Here is a 17,344-nt window from a genome sequence, read left to right as displayed (position 1 = left end):
AACAGACAGCAGTATACACCAGTGGAAAAAAGCAATCCTTTCAATGTTGTTGGAGTAGAAGGTCATCATACTGTTCCCTGGATTTATCAAACAAGGCAGGTTGACAGTCGGCATAACAACTACAGTGTTTTACATTTAGGTTAGGTGTAGAGTCGCTGACATCGCTGAATGCAGGTCGTCTATTGTATTTGGCTAACTTTTGTGTCAGTCTCAAAGACTGTTGAAAACTGACCACATTCTAAACAGGAAGAAACCTTTATTTAGACATTCTGACATTGTGAGTTATGCATATGTAATGTGTGAAACACTGCAAACCGCTGTGACAAAAGTCTTTCCCAAATATGAGCTAAATAGTTTCTTAAAAGTACTTACTTTGTCACGTGGAGACCACAAAATGAAAGCTATGATAAGTCCATCCAAAGTGGCTGACCAACTCCCCTAAGCTGCCATCTCTTGGTAAGGTCTGGTGCAATCTCTTAATTCACTGATGCATTTACCTTCACTTAATACAGACTTACTGAGGAAGCTGGTTACATCTCAAGTTGCACACAGCTGATGTAACTAGCTCCAAGCTAACTGATTTAGCTTATCTCAGCCTAACATTTTTTGTCATAAAGGACTGTGATAGGCATTGTTCAATTTTTCCTCTCTAATCTTATTACACGTAATCACCTGGCTGTTGTTTCCTATTCTGAATAAGCATTTTGTATCTTTAAACCCACAGAATTCTAAACAAGCCATTTAAATGTGTAAATCTCTAACATGTTTGTCTGCTCTTGACCATTGATGGACCCATTTCCACAGAATATTGTGAAGGAGCTCTTTGAATCTGTTGACCTATTTTGTAGAGGCACACTGAATGTGTTGACCCATTTTGAACATGCTGTTTTTATCTGCTAACCTGTTTTGAGAAGGCCATTTTTGAAAGTGCCTCAATAAGCTGATTGACCTATAAAACAATGAATCCACAACCTGTGACCTGCGCGATGCAGCTCGTTTTCAATTCGATTCCTCATTATTATTATTAAAGTGCTCTACAAGGGCAGTGCTTGTGCAGAGCGTAACAGTGACGCTAAAAGCGGCAGTTTTACCTGAAAAAGTAAGAGCAGCCTCTGACGGAGTTGTGGTTGAAGTGTTCTGATGTTTTTTCACTGCCGTAGTCCTCACCAGGGTCTGCCCAAATCAGGTCGCACATTGGCCCGAATGCTGGAGGCTCTTTAAATCTGTCTAACTGCAGAGCACAAAATACAAACATGCTTAGCAGAGGAACTGTTTGGTTGTGACAAAGTGGCTAAAGCCACAAAGTCAAGGAAATGGACTCTCTCACATGAAAGCACTCCATTCAACTGCCTCGATGGAAATGACATGGAAGGAACTGAAAAAATGCATTTTTAACCGAACTCGCTTTGTTACACTAGTTCTGTCCCTGCTGACAGAACTAGTGTAACAAGCTGAGAAGCTTGTGAAAGGCTACAACCCATGTTAAACAATAAAAACCGATAAACAATTTCTGGCCTTTTTATTTTGACTAAAGCCCCAAGACCAAGACAGCAATATGCCAACACATCTCCTAATACTTTTTTCTATCAGACACACAAAACAGAAAACACGTCTCTAACATTTGCGATATGGTGTTATTTATTTACGTTGGACTTCGTTCTGTTCACCTGGTTGTGTTTGTGGCACTCGAAAAATGTATGTTGCCAACAGGGAAGTTGCAGGGTGCCCTCTGCCAGACAAACTATGTAACGTCAACACTCAAAACACGACTGAAGAGTGTTTATCCAGAGTCCAAAAGTATTTGCCCAACGAGTATTTATAGCTTTTAACTGTCCATCTCTAACAGACTGTAAATAAGAGATCAACGTAGCTCCAAAGCTAAAAAGTGAAGCCAGTTTAAGCCTGCCTTCGTTCTATCCATCCATCCATCCATCCATTCGCTTCCGCTTATCCTTTTCATGGTCGCAGGGGGCGCTGGAGCCTATCCCAGCTGTCATAGGGCGAGAGGCGGGGTACATCCTGGACAGGTCGCCAGTCTGTCGCAGGGCCAACACACAGGGACAGACAACCATTCTGACCCCCGGCCTGATGGTGGAATTGAACTCAGGACCTTCTTGCTGTGCGCAACAGTGCTAACCACCGTGCCACCTGCCTTCGTTCTAAATATAGTAAACTAAGTTGATGACTTAATTTAGATGTTACTGTGTTTTCATGTCACCCTCTGGTGCTGTTAAATGTGCACTTTATTGTAAAACTTTTGTTTTCAATAACAGCCATATTGGTTGTCCTGCCTCAGTTTGACCAGGGCATCCATGGCACAGACAGGAAATGCCCATTCTGGATTTCAACCTGCCAACAGTGGAACAGGCTGTACATCAAAGCTAGAATCACGTGTAATGAGGCATGACGGAGTGAATGATCTGCGATTAGAGCTGACACTTTAACACATATTCTTGGAACATATAAGAGATTAACTTGAAAGGCAGATCTTGATAATGTCACAAGCCAGCGGTCGATCACTTACTTTTCTTATGTCATCTAGGCAGTTGATTTCTGGTGAGAGTCCACCATGTACACACAGGAACTGCTGGTTGAGTAGGGCAGCGAGGGGCAGGCAGTCAAAGGCCTCCATACAGGCGTCATACACCCGTTCAGAGTATTTAATTTTACCTGCAGTAAAAATAAAGATTGGGATTCAGTCTGAGGTCATAATTGCTGCCAAAGATGGCAAAAAGTCTGTTGAATTTGCTCACTACAGCAAAGGTTTGGTAGATGTGTTATGAGCGGCTAGCAGAGCTGCCCTGCCAACTGTGCCAGTGGTGATTGTTTCCAGACAGCTTCTACAGCGCCACTTGCAGAAGAATGAAAGGGTCAGATTAGGTCAGGAGGAAGTCCATGCCTTATAGAGGAGAAGCAGCCAGGACAGTACAATGCGAGTGCCAGTTTGAAGACAGTGCTACTTTAAGGTCATAAAGGGGAGTGTGGAGCTTTGAGCTTGGAAATTAAAGTTCTTTACTCTGTGAAAATGTTTTAGTAAATGAACATCTTTAATGCTTAGTTGGAATAACAATGAAACACTACTCATGGGATGAGAAACAGGAAAATGCTATTTCTGCAGTTAGCTAAAGTAAAGAGTTAATGCCATCTTATGAATCTAGGTTAACTCTGGACTCCGCACACTAACCCATGTCTTCCCAGAAACGACGTCATGGGGCTGTAGACCATAACAGATAAGATGAGTGTGCTTGGTGATAATAAACTATGCTAAAACTGTTTATTGATGAGAACAAAGATAATGTATTCATTAAATAAAACAGGTCGTCATTGTATCGCGCTTGCTCATGAGGCTATGAGCTGCATTATATCTACCGCACAACAAAGTTGCCGTCAAATCCATTGTAGCAAGCCGCTGTTTCTGCCGCTTGTGCAAGTCTCTATGTCTGTTACTTGTCTTATTGCGTAAAAGATTACACAGAGGGAGGTTTCGACCCCTTTTTTGTGAGTGCTGATGTGGAGGTATAGTGGCGACGCCTATCATTCATGAGAATAGCTGTGGGATGTGGAGGAATCGCAGGAATAGATGCAAGGATAACAACATGGTCAACAGAGCCTTAATGCAGTAGCCAATATTCTGCCCACGTCATAACTCCGAGTTGTACACTGTGAGGATCAATCATAAAATAAGTTGTAAAATAATCCCCACTCTTGACTGTTTAATCTGAAAAAACAAAACGTTCTAATATCATTAATGCACCACTTAAAACAATAAGGCAACATGGGTTAAAACATTGTGTGAGGCCACACTGACTTGGATTGCCACATTTTACTACTTCTACAAACCTTTCCTGTGTGTACTACAAGACAAGGCTACGAGAGAAGTGTGATCGCAGCTGCAATCAATTACTACAACAATCCCTAATCTCTCTGATTAAATTTGTTAGTGTTGAACTGATTATCGATCAACAAGCTTTTCCGATCAATAAGCTTGCCCCAACCGAACAGGTGGCAAACTGTGTGTGTGTGTTTGTGTGTACAGATGAGGTGGCATGTGGGTGGGTGTGAGCAGGGATGTAGTGAGTGAAATCTATTTGCAACTGGCAAGACATTCTTTGCCGACTGCTTTCTGAGTTTGCATGCTAATACCTCCACACTTGCTCTGCACACACACACATGCAGCTGTCACTGACTGAAATCAAAGTGTGAGTGTAACTGTCTAAATAGCATCAACAGCATGCCTCGCTGCTCTCCATGCTTCAGCAGTTTGCTGTCGGCAAGACAAACGGGACAAAGGCTTCATCTCCTCGCTGGAGATTCGCAGATGAACTGTTGCATGTTGTGACGGGACTTCCCAATTCAACGTGTTTGTGACAAATGTGTCCTACTTACGGGGCGCTAGTCATTTTACTAAAGGGGAATAGAGAAAACACTCCACTTCTCTGGCATGAAGTCTGACTTAACATAGCTATGTTTCCCAGCACTGTGTTTTCAATTCCTTATTTGTGTCTGCGGTACTTGAAAGTGAAAAGAACTATCAATGGGACTAAGGAAATACCTGCGACAGCAATCCTGCACTCACACTATTAGCACCAGACTGCACCATTATATCTGGGCTATGTGTGAAATCTGAGAGCTGACTGATACAGGTCAATTTAAAGTGGTACAGAGAGCATATGAGCCCCCTGGGCTGGTCTTCATACGGCTGAGAAAAGCAGCACACTTACATTCCTGTTTGAAGGTGAAATACTCGGTGAGGTGCCGGCACTCGTGGTTCCCACGCAGCAGGAAGAGTGTGGTGGGGTGGTTGATCTTGAGAGACCAGAGGTAGAGAACGCACTGAGAGGAGAGACGGCAAGAGAGAAATGTGAGAAAGGTCAGAGACGTGTGCTCATAATTCTATTCAAACATATTCAGTGTTCTCCACACACAGGCTTCCCTCACCACTGTCATCAAGAGCTGTTCGAGGGGGAACTGTTGAGCTGCTCTTTCAAAGGTTTTAAGGTATGGACCTTACTATGTAAAGTCCCAGGAACTGATTTTTGGTTTAATTTCACACTATATAAAAAGCAAAAACACTATTTATGTTAATTAAATGTGTTATCTCTCTACATATGAACTAGATTTAATCATCTCTTGAATATGTTGACATTTTTACAACAAGCGTATTAGCATCCCAGATGACCCTCTCAAAGGCAGCAAAAGGCCCCGCTTTCCAACACAATTCACATTGTGTGAGTATTGAAACATTGTTACTATTGTAAAACAGTGTTCCAAAATGTTGCTACTATTAACATTTTCATATTTTAGAGCCACCGGAGATACAAAGGAGACATTACCGGTACTTATTGCACACAGACTTTATTTTGGCTGGCCACCCGGCCTTAATCAATTATCCAGTTCAGGATCATGGGAAGGGAGTATCCCAGGTGACATAAGGTGAGAGGCGGGGTGCATCCTGGAAAGATCTATCATAGTATTAACACTAAGTAATAGACAACCATTCAGACTCACAGTTACACCTATGACTAATTTAGAATTACCAATTAACCTGACCTGTGTGCCTTTGCACGGTGGGAGGAAACCAGAGTACCCAGAGGGAATTCACACAGCCAAAGGGAGAACATGCATACAAGCCCCAACTAGCCAATGGACTCATGTCCCATGGAAGGACTTCAACGCCACTGCCTTGGACTGCAGCTCGCAATGGTACTCCTTCTGCTCTGGAGATCTGCTGCAAGATGCAGGCTGACTCTAAGCAGAAACAGCGGGTAGCTGAAGAGAGCTGGTTCATGTCTTAAGCCAACCTCACTTACAGATTGGTTACAGAACAGAACAAGGACTACTTTGCCAGCTGCAGTCCAAGACGATGGAAGGCCTCCAGGTGGACTCAGGGTGAGAGATGCCCTTATTATGTTCTTGCAGCAAGATACATCATATTTTTAGTTCCCTTAGAATGTGTGCATCTCCTTTAATGATAGACAACCCGTATACCCCTCCATACTGAACAATAATGTTTAGTGAAGCATACTCATATTAGAAACGCTAGAAACAGCAAATGTTGGAATAATTACTCAGGCAATTATCTATCACTCCATCCATCCCTGCTCTTAAAATGAATGTGCACTCTCAACCTTTGACCACTTTTGATCACAAGGTAGTTGCACAGGCCGCATGGTGGGAGACAACCTGTCTGCAAACAATCACAGACTAACTACAAACACTCTCAGACAGATTGGTGAAGGTTTCCAAATAACTGCTGCTTAATTTATAAACACAATGTGTCTCACTGCAACGCAAGGCTCAAACAGACTGGTTGCCATCTGGTTATATTCCTATATAAAAGTAAGGTATGAGTGCTTATGTCATTTTGCAGTTAAATTCCTGTCCTGTAGAAACTGCTACAACTGCTATTTGCTTTCTGCCACATGAAGCTCCAAACACACATTAACCATCATACGCCAAACAACAGTTTGTTTTTCCCTTTGCTAACCAAATATTAGAAGCAGTGGGATGGGTTTCGTGTGACTACATTACTGGTTCTAATTTTAAAAGAACAGAACAGCATTTACAATCCAAATCCAAACATGCTTTCTCTTCAGTTCATGCACTGTTCAATAGCTGCTGCTTGACACTCTCAACATGCTTTTTTAACATGTGCAAACCATGGCCCGCTATCGATGCAACGAGATGCCAAGGTAACCAGAGCCTGCAGGTGTGTGTTCACGCAATGTCGAAATAAGGTGGTGGTGGTGGTGGGTGCACCCATCTCATCTTATACACATTGATCACTGAGAGGAATATCAGACTGTGAAGTGCAGGTAAATGTGTTGAGGGGGCTGTCGGTGTGACTTGCTCTCTCTTATGTGCGGAGGCGTAGGAAAGGACATGGCTCTGAGTGGCTTGAAGCTGACATGGGTTTTAATGAGAGCTCTCTGCACTCTTTCAGCCAGCTACTCACGAGCGGGGAAAAGAAGACAAAGAAAGGGGCATGGAGCTTTGTGTGGCAGACATGAACACTGGCTACCTTCACCTCATCTCCCACAAACACACACACACACACACTCTCTTCAGCCTGTGCATGGTTTATGTAGGGGTGGAGCTGGGGCTTGGACGGTTTGTCCAAAGAAACACTTGCTTGGATCAAAGAGAATTCACTAAGTGAATAAAGAAATACACAGAATAAAACAGGTTGTGCACACACAATGAATTTAGACTTTGGCAAATTGCTGGCCTGCAGTGGTAACGCACTGCTTCAAGAGGCTGCGGTGACTCTTTATGTTACCTAGGTAACCACATCCTGATATCCATTTTCCTATATCTGCCTTATGCATTACTGAAGTGGCCTAAAAAAACACTAGCCCTGCTAGTGAGATCAAATGGCTGCAAATCTATAGATTTTACACTTCAGTGCCGTTTCATGGTGACTTTAGGCTGCTTCCTCTCATGTGTAGAAACAATGACACATTTCAGAGATCTTAATCACTATTTTAACAAATCAATAGCTGCCAATTAATGATTATTTTATATTTGTAATAATCTACCTCAATCAAAAGTCTTTAAGAGAAAAAAAACCAGACCATCTAATCTCAAATTTTTGAGAAAAATCATCAGAATTTAGAAGGTGAAATTGGAAGTTCTTTTTTTTTTTTAATTCACTTAAATTATTAATTTATTAAAAAAGAAAAAAAAACTGTTTTACCTTAGAATGACTGACTGATCCACTGTTTTAGCTCTAGATGAATTAAGAAAAATGCAATTACGAAGTTGCTCAACTCAATTTTTTCTAACAAAAGGGACAACTTCTGGGATTAAAAAAAAATGAACCCATCAACTAACAGAAACTGCAATTTCTCTACTGACCCTTTGAGGCTGTCTGTAAAAATCAAGTGAATTTTCATAGACTTAATATACATAAACAGACAATTTAAAAGCATATTTTCAGTCTTGTATATAAGAAAAATGGTTTTGGCAACTGTCTTATTTGGACCATATGGATCAGAGTCCAAACTGGTGAGTTCACAGCAACTGTGTCCATCTTTTATCTTTGAATTCAACTCGATGCAAAGCTTCTACTACTAGCTTTGTATGATTCCCAGTCTAAAATAACGCTTGTTTATCTCATCCTTGGTGAAGCCCCCTAGTTATTCCGCTGTCCCTCTTCTTCTAACTTTAACCCAGCTTTCTTTTGATTGGCTGTCACTTATAAACAGAAAGCTTGAACAGCAGATGGGTGGCGCTTCTGAGTTGTGTGCCTGGGATGACCATAATAGTGATAGTGTCCCTCATGGACATAGAGCCAAGATTACAAACACTGCCTGAAACTGAGCATTCAGAGCAGTCTGAAGCCTGAGTTTTCAGCTCACACAGATTACTTGTACATACACTGACTACATTTAATCTTTTGCTCATGTGCTCATGAGCATCATCATCGAAACAGTATATAAAAATACAGCAAACAATAGCAAAAACCAAATTGTGCTATTCCTGTATGTGTGCTCCAAAGCTAATCCAGTGTCTGGTACTGTTAAAAAACTATCCTGGCAGCTTATTGGATTGGTTTCCCCTCAGCAGCATTTTTAATTATATCCTAATAATTGCCTGGCTGCATATTATGTGTGTATCCCATTACTTTTAATTAGTTGCTGCATGTTAGTTGTGGACTACTTTGTGACCCCAGCCAGCCACAGTAGGTTGTGGAGTTTTAGAACCACAAGAAGCATACCCAAACAAATCAAGCTGATTCTTAAGAGATGCCACTGTTTCTAGAAAAATGTGGTGAAAAAATATAAGCGTCTTTAGTAAAAACAAATCTATCTTCATCATCAAGAGCCTTTCATTCCCTTTGCTACTTCTCTGCCCTTTTTTCATCTGTGACATTTCACCCACCTCAGGCAATAACCCAGGGCCATCAAAAGACCCCAGAGGAGGCTCAAAATGTTAGCATACGTCCTAGTTGACTCTTACATAGCTTTCATTTTCTGCTTTTTCTCCACAAATATTCAAAATACTTGAAGACATGAATCAGGACTGCACACGCCCTTTAGGAAAAACAAAAAACCCCACTCATATCCATCATGTATCTACTATCAAAAGGTGCAGCGATGTCTGAAAGGCTCCCTTCAAGCACTTATGGACCAGCTTTGGGCCCCAAACAGTCACTATTTCTAGGCTCTTTTCTGTTATATAACATAACTTTTACAATTACTATGTTCTTAAGTTGTCAAATATACAAGACGCCGGGAAGGAGGAGGAAACTTAGACTCCAAAAGCCGGTCCTAGCAGGTCTGGGGCTAAGGATAGAAGTCGTCAACAACTGAAATGTCAAAATGTTATTTATATTTAAAACATCAATACTTTAGATGCTCTACGAGGACTCGTGCTCCACAGGGTGCTTAATTCAGACCAAGAAAAGTACTTACAGGAACAATCTGAAATGTGTGCTACAAGGAACCCACTGTTAATACACTAACTCATACTGAGTCTGAGTAAGTAACAGTGAAGCTTGAAATTCACACTACTCCCACAAGGTATCCATATTTTATTTATTTGGGGGTTTTTTGGGTTTTTTTTTACAAATCTGGCTCTCAAGGCTATTTCACTGCCATCTGGCATAATTTCTCCCTAGTTTTTGTTACCAGCATGAGTGCTGACATACAATATTGTGCAAAAGTCTTGAGTCACCCCTCGTTTCTTAATAATGTGCTAGGAAAATGGCAAACAGCAATACAATTCACAGAAATATGTGCAAACATACATGGAAATAAAGCATATAAGACAAATGGAATATGTACAAAAAGGACATTCAAAGCTCTTCTTTGGACGCTGTCTGCCTTTTGTTTTGTTTTCTGTCAAATTTTCACGCTGTTTTAATAATGTCAAGGTCTGGGGAGGCCAATCCATGACTGACAGTGTGTTTTATGCTTTTACAGCAAGGACAGTGCTGTAAAAGGATCACTGGGATCACTGACATGCTCAAACAAAGAAGCCGTTTCCGTCAATTCTGACAAGATTAATTCAGTTCTTGTGGCATACCTCAGCCTTTTCTCCACATTTTCCTTAAGAATTTCTTCCTCACATACATTCTTCCACTGAGACCATTTCTAATGAGGCTTCAGTAAACAGTAGATGGACCAACTGAAGGGCCACATGCATATCTCAGATCAGCTGTTCATCTGCTATAGATAGTTTTAGGTCTGCCCCTTCTTATTTCATTCTCCATGTTAGGGCAGGGCAATATGGCCAAAAATATTTATCAAAATATATATTAAAAAATTTACGATAACGATATAACTGACGATAATTGATAATTGATGTGAGACAAAATACTTTAAAACTCCGCAACTTTATTAGTGCAAAAAAACCCATCAATGTATTTTCACTTAAACAAGCAGCTGTTTTTTTATGGTTCGAGGTCAGTAAGCACAACCAGAATTCATACATAAGGCGCACCGGATTATAAGGGGCACTGTCAATTTTTCAGAAAATAAAAGGATTTTAAGAGCGACTTATTTTCCGAAAAACACTGTAATAACAACGGCCCGCTTGCATGCTCTACCAAAAGTTGTGCCAAACCAGTTCCACACCACTGACGTTGCACCATTTTTACAAACCAATTCTGATTAATCAGTTTCACTCAACGATCCGCCTTCACCCTTCTCATTCTCCGTCGCCCCCATGCTTTTTCTGCCATGTGCGTATGAAAACAAAGGCACTGCGCATGCACGTTTTACCCATATTCTATTGCGATATTTTATTTTCTTATAGTTGCCTAACATTATACCGGTATTACCGTGAACAGTATGATATGGCCCAGCCCTACTCCATGTGTCTAGTTCCCTCAAATGCACACCACGATGACACCTGCCAGGTTTCAGGCTCTTTTGGAACCACCTTCAGTGATAAATTGTCTCTTATGTGTAGACATAACACTGAGTCATCCCCTCAGTTAGATGCTTTTCTTATGCTTGATTCATATGCCACTGTTTAGTGGCTTCAAAACAAAACAAAAAAAAAAACCCTCACACATTCCCCTGAAAATGGTCAGATTCAACAACTGGACTGAAAATAAGCGAAAAAGCAGCCAATGTCTTAAAAAAAAAAACACTTTTAAAGACCTTCAGAGAGCCTGGAGAATGATTGCTCATGACAAATTTAAAGGCTACAAGAAAGTCTGGCTCCTTGGGACCAACACATAAATAAATGCTTGTTTTTTTGTAATGTACACAAACCATTCCAAATGTGTGATTTATGTTTTACTTTAAATGGTAAATGGTAAATGGCCTGTATTTATATAGCGCTTTTCTAGTCCCTAAGGACCCCAAAGCGCTTTACATATCCAGTCATCCACCCATTCACACACACATTCACACACTGGTGATGGCAAGCTACATTGTAGCCACAGCCACCCTGGGGCGCACTGACAGAGGCGAGGCTGCCGGACACTGGCGCCACCGGGCCCTCTGACCACCACCAGTAGGCAACGGGTGAAGTGTCTTGCCCAAGGACACAACGACCGAGACTGTCCAAGCCGGGGCTCGAACCGGCAACCTTCCGATTACAAGGCGAACTCCTAACTCTTGAGCCACGATCGCCTTTAAACCAGCTCACCATTATAACTGCAATAAATTCAAACGCACTACAGGCACAGCCCTCCAGCCAGAGATCTTGAGAGTCGCACTGCAGCTTTCTGCTCCACTCCTCTGTCTTATTTTTAACTGTTCTAATCAGCATGTAGAAAAGTGTGCCCTTTGGAGGTGTCACTGAAATAAAAGTTAGGGCACAAAAACCCATTTGGTCAAGGAGCACTGCAGTAGTACTCACATTTTAGCAGCCTTTCTCACCATGAGCAACCATCTGAATCAAAGTGGCACTGAAACACGCTCAAGTCCAAATGCTTTTCATTACATCAGCTCTAGCCCTTTCAATGTGACTTGCAGCCAGTGGTCTTACTACAACATCATATACACTTAGAATACAAGCAGCAGTATAAGAAGCCACCAAAACATAACTAAACTAGATTTGACTTTCTGACAGTAACACTTGTATCCAAATTGGATATAAAGACAGCTTTTTTTCTTAAACATACAAGACATACAGTTAGAATACATCAAAACATATCACACTGTTAGATAAACAATAGTAACTGATTACATTAGCATTTTTTCCCAATCCATTTATTTCCCACAAAAGAATGAGCCTGCCTAGCATTTATTAACAGCCCAGCTTAAATATCTGAAACGCTTTACTCAAAGTCGCCAGATCTGAAATCAGTCAGAAAAATGAGGAATAACCCTTCTAAAAAAAAAAAAACTACAAAGAAAAACCAAAACATTGTTATAAGTCTGATTATTTCTTTAAATTCATAAATTAAATCTCACTACTTAAGCTAAATGCTTTCAAATTGCTATTTTTTTGTTATTGTAAAGGACTTCTTAATCCTTAAAATTGAAACATTTAAATGCAAAAAAACATGAAAATATAAAAATTTGGAAGATAAAGAAATAACCTTTTAACACTGACACATGCCAAGATAACTGCAGATAATTTTCAAGCGTTATCTGTGAACCAAACCTATACAGCATGTTCATACAGTGTTTACTGATAGCAGAGTGAAAAATATTCAAAAGAGGAAATAAATGTTTCATTATTATTAAAGTAAAAATAAAAATGACTCAAATATACTAACACAACTACTCACCTCAATACTGAAGTACCCTCGATCTACGTAGTCACCAAGGAAAAGATAGCGCGTGTTACTCGGTGAACCTCCGACTTCAAACAACTTCATAAGGTCAAAGAACTGTCCGTGTACATCTCCACATACTGCCAAAGACAGACAAACACGTTGCTCTTAATTTCTCAGTTACATATTATAGCCATATTACTTATTCTGGATATAGATGCTGCTCTTATGAAAGTAATGGCCATAAATGCAAATAGTTCAAATAGTTCTCCTAAAAGATTTTATCCTACTTGTTGTTTTGATGATGATGGTGGACAGAAAAGTCAAAAATGACCTTTACGTGTTTGGGACCAGACGATGTGGCCCACATCTACTTTAAACCATTTACTGACTCCTTGTGGCTTTTCACCAGTATACTTCTGGCAGGCTGCCACTGCTGCACCCACCAGGCTTAACAACTCTTCTGATGAAAACTCTGCTATGATCAGTGATAGTTTATCTGTGACCTGTAATCCTGGAAAACATGGATTCCATAGAAATAGAATCACAGGGAGAAGGCGATCACTCAGATAAAGTAGGTATTGCTTCACTCTGAAGCTGAGAAGGGTCACTGCACTCTCCTTTTATGACACCAGCCAATGGGTTTTCTTGTTATTCCTTATCTAGTGTGACTATAGGATGCATGCTTGGTAGTCTGTGTGGTCACAGGTGTGAAAGCATGTAGATATCCACCTGGAACCAGGTCAACTTAGGTCAATAGCGGACGGTGAAACTAAGGTTACCAGTGGGCTCAAACCATGCTAATGTGACATCACGACTTCTGACGTGTAGGATGGTTTAATGTTGTTTCAGATATGCATGCCCGCAAGCAGGTCGGTCTTTCCATCTATTTCATATTATTGTAGGACTATAAATAATCCAGACGGCACAGGGGCGAGAAGCTGGAAAAATAAAAACCTACGTTCGCTTCATTTCCAGTTACTAAAGCTGTGCTTTTCCCTGAGTACAGACACGCACCTTTTAGATGAGGTGAGTGCATACTTAAGCATACAGATAGATGGTTACTCAGCTGTGCTGCTCTCACAGTTTCAGAGCAGTGACCAGTGCGTAAGCTATACTGTGACTTGACAAAGCCGTAGAATCCCCTCAATGAATGGAAATATATACATAGAAGGGTTATAGACACTGCAACAGATTATTAAAGATTGAGTATACTGCACGCTAAATTTTAAGCTAAGTTGTAAATGCTGATGTTTGCTTGGCACGCAAAAGGTCGCTGGTTCAACTCCAGCTGGACACACAAGGCCCTTTGGGGTTGCGTCAGAAAAGGCATCTGAGGTAAAACTCAAAACAAGCATGTGGAGCTACCTGCTGTAGTGACCACTTGTGACAAGGGAGCAGATAAAAGTCACTTCCTTTATCATAACAATACAGACTGTGGCGGTACCTTTCTAACCTTTTCAACCATTGTAGAGGTGGAGGGGGGAATTCTTTTTAAGTTGAAATTTTTTTTATTATTCACTGTCACTGAAGTCACTACTTCTGAATTATGCAGTAAATGAAAGCCACTTATCTGTGGGTTCAATGAGAACGAAACAGTAGCACAGCCAGGACTTTGTACAAATACTTCCTGCGTATTTAAAGAACAACTGACCAAGCAATACTTCTCATATCTCTTTACCTAGGACTACTCAGCTATACAAACTATATGAGCTGAATGAGCTATTCTAATCAATCACATAAACGTGCAAAGCCATATTTATCATGCTTGTCATCCCCTCCCCCAGAGTTTAGCTTTAGTAGTTTTAACAGGGTTTTGCTTCCTGAGGTTGAAAAACAAAACAGAGTATGATAGGGTCAGCTAAGGAGCTGACACTTGTCAAAGCCTGACTGACAGCCTGCGAGGCCCTCTGATCTGGTGAAAGAGTGAGGCGTCAGCCATAGAACATAAACAAGCCTGCAGTGGAATAATGCTGAAGCATCACCGAAGCAGACTTTAAACATCTGCTCAGATGTCTTCAAATAGCTTGTTTATTCTACATCCACCTGCTTTACACTACTTGACAGTGATAGTCTGTTGAACTGTGCTCTTTACTGTATGTCAAAGTTCAAAGTCAGTTACAGAGGAGCAGCACAATTTCTTAAATGGATCTAGTGTAGGGTACAGCACATGTGGGTGGGCAATATTATCGAGAGTCCGAACAGTAGACCTCCAGCTCAAGGGTAATCTGCATTTTTGTTAGATTATCCTGGAAACAGATCTGAAAAAATATGCAAGTAATACTTAAATAATGATTTCCAAATTCACTAAACACATGACACAGTCCTCCTTAAGCTCCTAATATCGAGCATCTCACCTGTAATAGGTGCCTCCACCTCCAGCATGCACTTCTCTTGACGGAGGATGTTGGCGCCGTCATTGATGATCTTGAGAGCCACGTCCTCTTCCACGCGGCCCTCCTTGACGAGGTGGTTGCGTAGCAGCTCAGCATTGGGCTTGCCATCTTCATACAGCTCTTTTATAGTCAGCTTATGTTGTGGAGGGTATGGCACAGCTGTTGATTAACAAAAACAAAAAAATCATTATGATAGTCATATTTGAGCTTAGGTTGGCAGCTGCATGACAACTGAAGGGGAGCAATGCCGTCACAGGGGAGTGAGACAATCTGTGCCAAAATTCAAACTTCTGCCTGGATTCATGACTCAGACAATTTAGAAAAATTCAAGCATGATGATGCTCATTATTTATCAATTATTATATTTGCTTGTTCTTAGCCATCCAAGATGACATCATTATGGTTCACCAATAAACATCAACAAATCCTCGATCATTCGAGAAAAACCTTCCATGGTAGGGGTGGGACCAAATCTCGATATTGTCACGGGATGTGGGGTTTCCTCCTGAATTATGATAAAAAGCTAAAAATCTGTCAAAGTCAAGCTTATAAGGGCATCGACAGTAACTAAGTTACTGTTTATATAACGAATGCTGCCAAAATTGCTGCATTAAGATTATTGGCCCAGTTCATCTAAAAATCTGAAAATGTGTTCGTCTAAACATCAAAAAAAAAAAATCACTGCATCCTTAAGATGAAGTGCATTTGTGGAATTTTTACACTGATAGTGCGCATTAATTAGCATTAAGGGCGTAACCAGTGTGAAGCAAAGCAATCTGTAATGGTGTAATCTGGTTCCACTACAGCACCAGCACAGAGCTGCTAATGTCCACTTCAGACATACTAGTCTGGTAGTAATGTTGCAATATTCAAAGATTGTCCAGAAAATCAAGTGAAGTGGAAATAGATCATGATAAGAAGTTTGTTTGGATTTCTTGGTAATGATCAAGATTCCAGTCAAAAATCATTTTTCCCTTTTTTGGTTTTTAATCTCTAAGTTTTTCTTTTCCAAAGAAAAACTCCAGCATGATGCAAAGTCTGAAGGCCTGATTCTCCAGAAGAAACCACCATCACCAATTAAGGATAAACTGATTTTCACCATTTGTGAGCAGCCGCAGATTATGATTCAATCTTATTTTTATATGGAGAGAAAAAAAGGAGACGGCTTGGAGAAAAAAGAAATCATAGGACTTATTTACTATATTTGCAAAACACCAAAAATACTCTCAATGTTCATTATTGCATTCAATTAATTATTAATTACAATAGAATAGAATAGCCCTTTATTGTAATTGTACATGTACAACAAAATTGCGGGTGCACCAAACTAACTATGCCAGAATAGAATATAACTATGACTAAGTATGACTAAATAACAAACAGGAAAATATGGATAAACAAGAGCAATATATACAAAAACAATAGAAAGGCACACATTAGAGAACAAGTTGCAAAGTGAAAAGAGCAGACTTGATCTCAATAGAGTCCGTGTGTGAGTGACCTGAGTGATGAGAGTTACTGGTGAGTGGGCAGGGTGGGGTGGGGTGTGGGGGGCAGTGTTTTTTAACAGTCCGAATGGCCCAGGGGAAGAAGCTGTTTGTGAGTCTGGAGGCGTGGGACTGATCAGATGGGCAGCGTATCAAACAGCTGGTGTGCGTTAGTTCTGTTGATGTAGTTTCATAGCAGTTTTATTAGAGTTTTCACCATTTCAATAATATAGAAACAAATACAATAACGCTACCCTGATTAGTACTTGGTGACAGCGGGGAGGAAAACCTCCCTTTGAAAAGGAAGAATGCATCAGAAGAATAAGACTGTGTGGTCCCAGCAGTCCACCCTTGGATCAAAATGTTAATTTAGAAGTAGTATTGATACATAAGGACAGATTACCCCAGAAGTAACACAAAAGAAAAAAGCAGTAAAGAAAAAAAAAACCCAAAAACATTATGGATCTCAGCCTGCATTCACTTCAGCTGAAGTCATGAGGTGTGACATTTTCCTTGACTGAGCCAAGACGAAGTTACTTGCACAGAAGCAGCGACGCATACACCTACATGATGACTCCATGTAAGAGACAAACAACAAGAAGCCCTGCACCTCACTTAACCCCCCCAGCCGCACCCTCCCTCCCCCCATAAGCTGCTCCACACCACCTACACAATCCTTTTACCATCATCACTAAAGGTCAGTGCTTTTGAGGCTGAGACCTGAAAGCATCACGATCAAAACACAATTAAGTGAGTAACAAGTAAACCTGGAAAATGTATCA

The 17,344-nt window shown here is 40.7% G+C and overlaps 1 protein-coding gene across 3 annotated transcripts in view; it reads right to left on the bottom strand.

The window, feature by feature from the left end:
- The window catches only part of ppp3cca (protein phosphatase 3, catalytic subunit, gamma isozyme, a), a 32,637-nt gene that overhangs the window by 11,273 nt on the left and 4,020 nt on the right, over positions 1 to 17,344 (bottom strand). For all 3 annotated transcript variants that reach the window (XM_026187063.2, XM_026187064.2, XM_026187065.2), the window contains exons 2-6: positions 15,037 to 15,234; positions 12,695 to 12,819; positions 4,722 to 4,833; positions 2,525 to 2,670; positions 1,092 to 1,231 (exon numbers count right to left, since the gene is read on the bottom strand). In XM_026187063.2, the coding sequence (XP_026042848.1) occupies positions 1,092 to 1,231; positions 2,525 to 2,670; positions 4,722 to 4,833; positions 12,695 to 12,819; positions 15,037 to 15,234 (721 nt within the window). The remainder of the gene's footprint in view (positions 1 to 1,091; positions 1,232 to 2,524; positions 2,671 to 4,721; positions 4,834 to 12,694; positions 12,820 to 15,036; positions 15,235 to 17,344) is intronic.

This window comes from Astatotilapia calliptera, chromosome 12 (genome assembly GCF_964374335.1).
Source record: "Astatotilapia calliptera chromosome 12, fAstCal68.1, whole genome shotgun sequence".
Classification (NCBI taxonomy): Eukaryota; Metazoa; Chordata; class Actinopteri; order Cichliformes; family Cichlidae; genus Astatotilapia; species Astatotilapia calliptera.
Note: the sequence above shows the minus strand (reverse complement) of the source record. Positions and strands in the feature narration are given on the sequence as shown.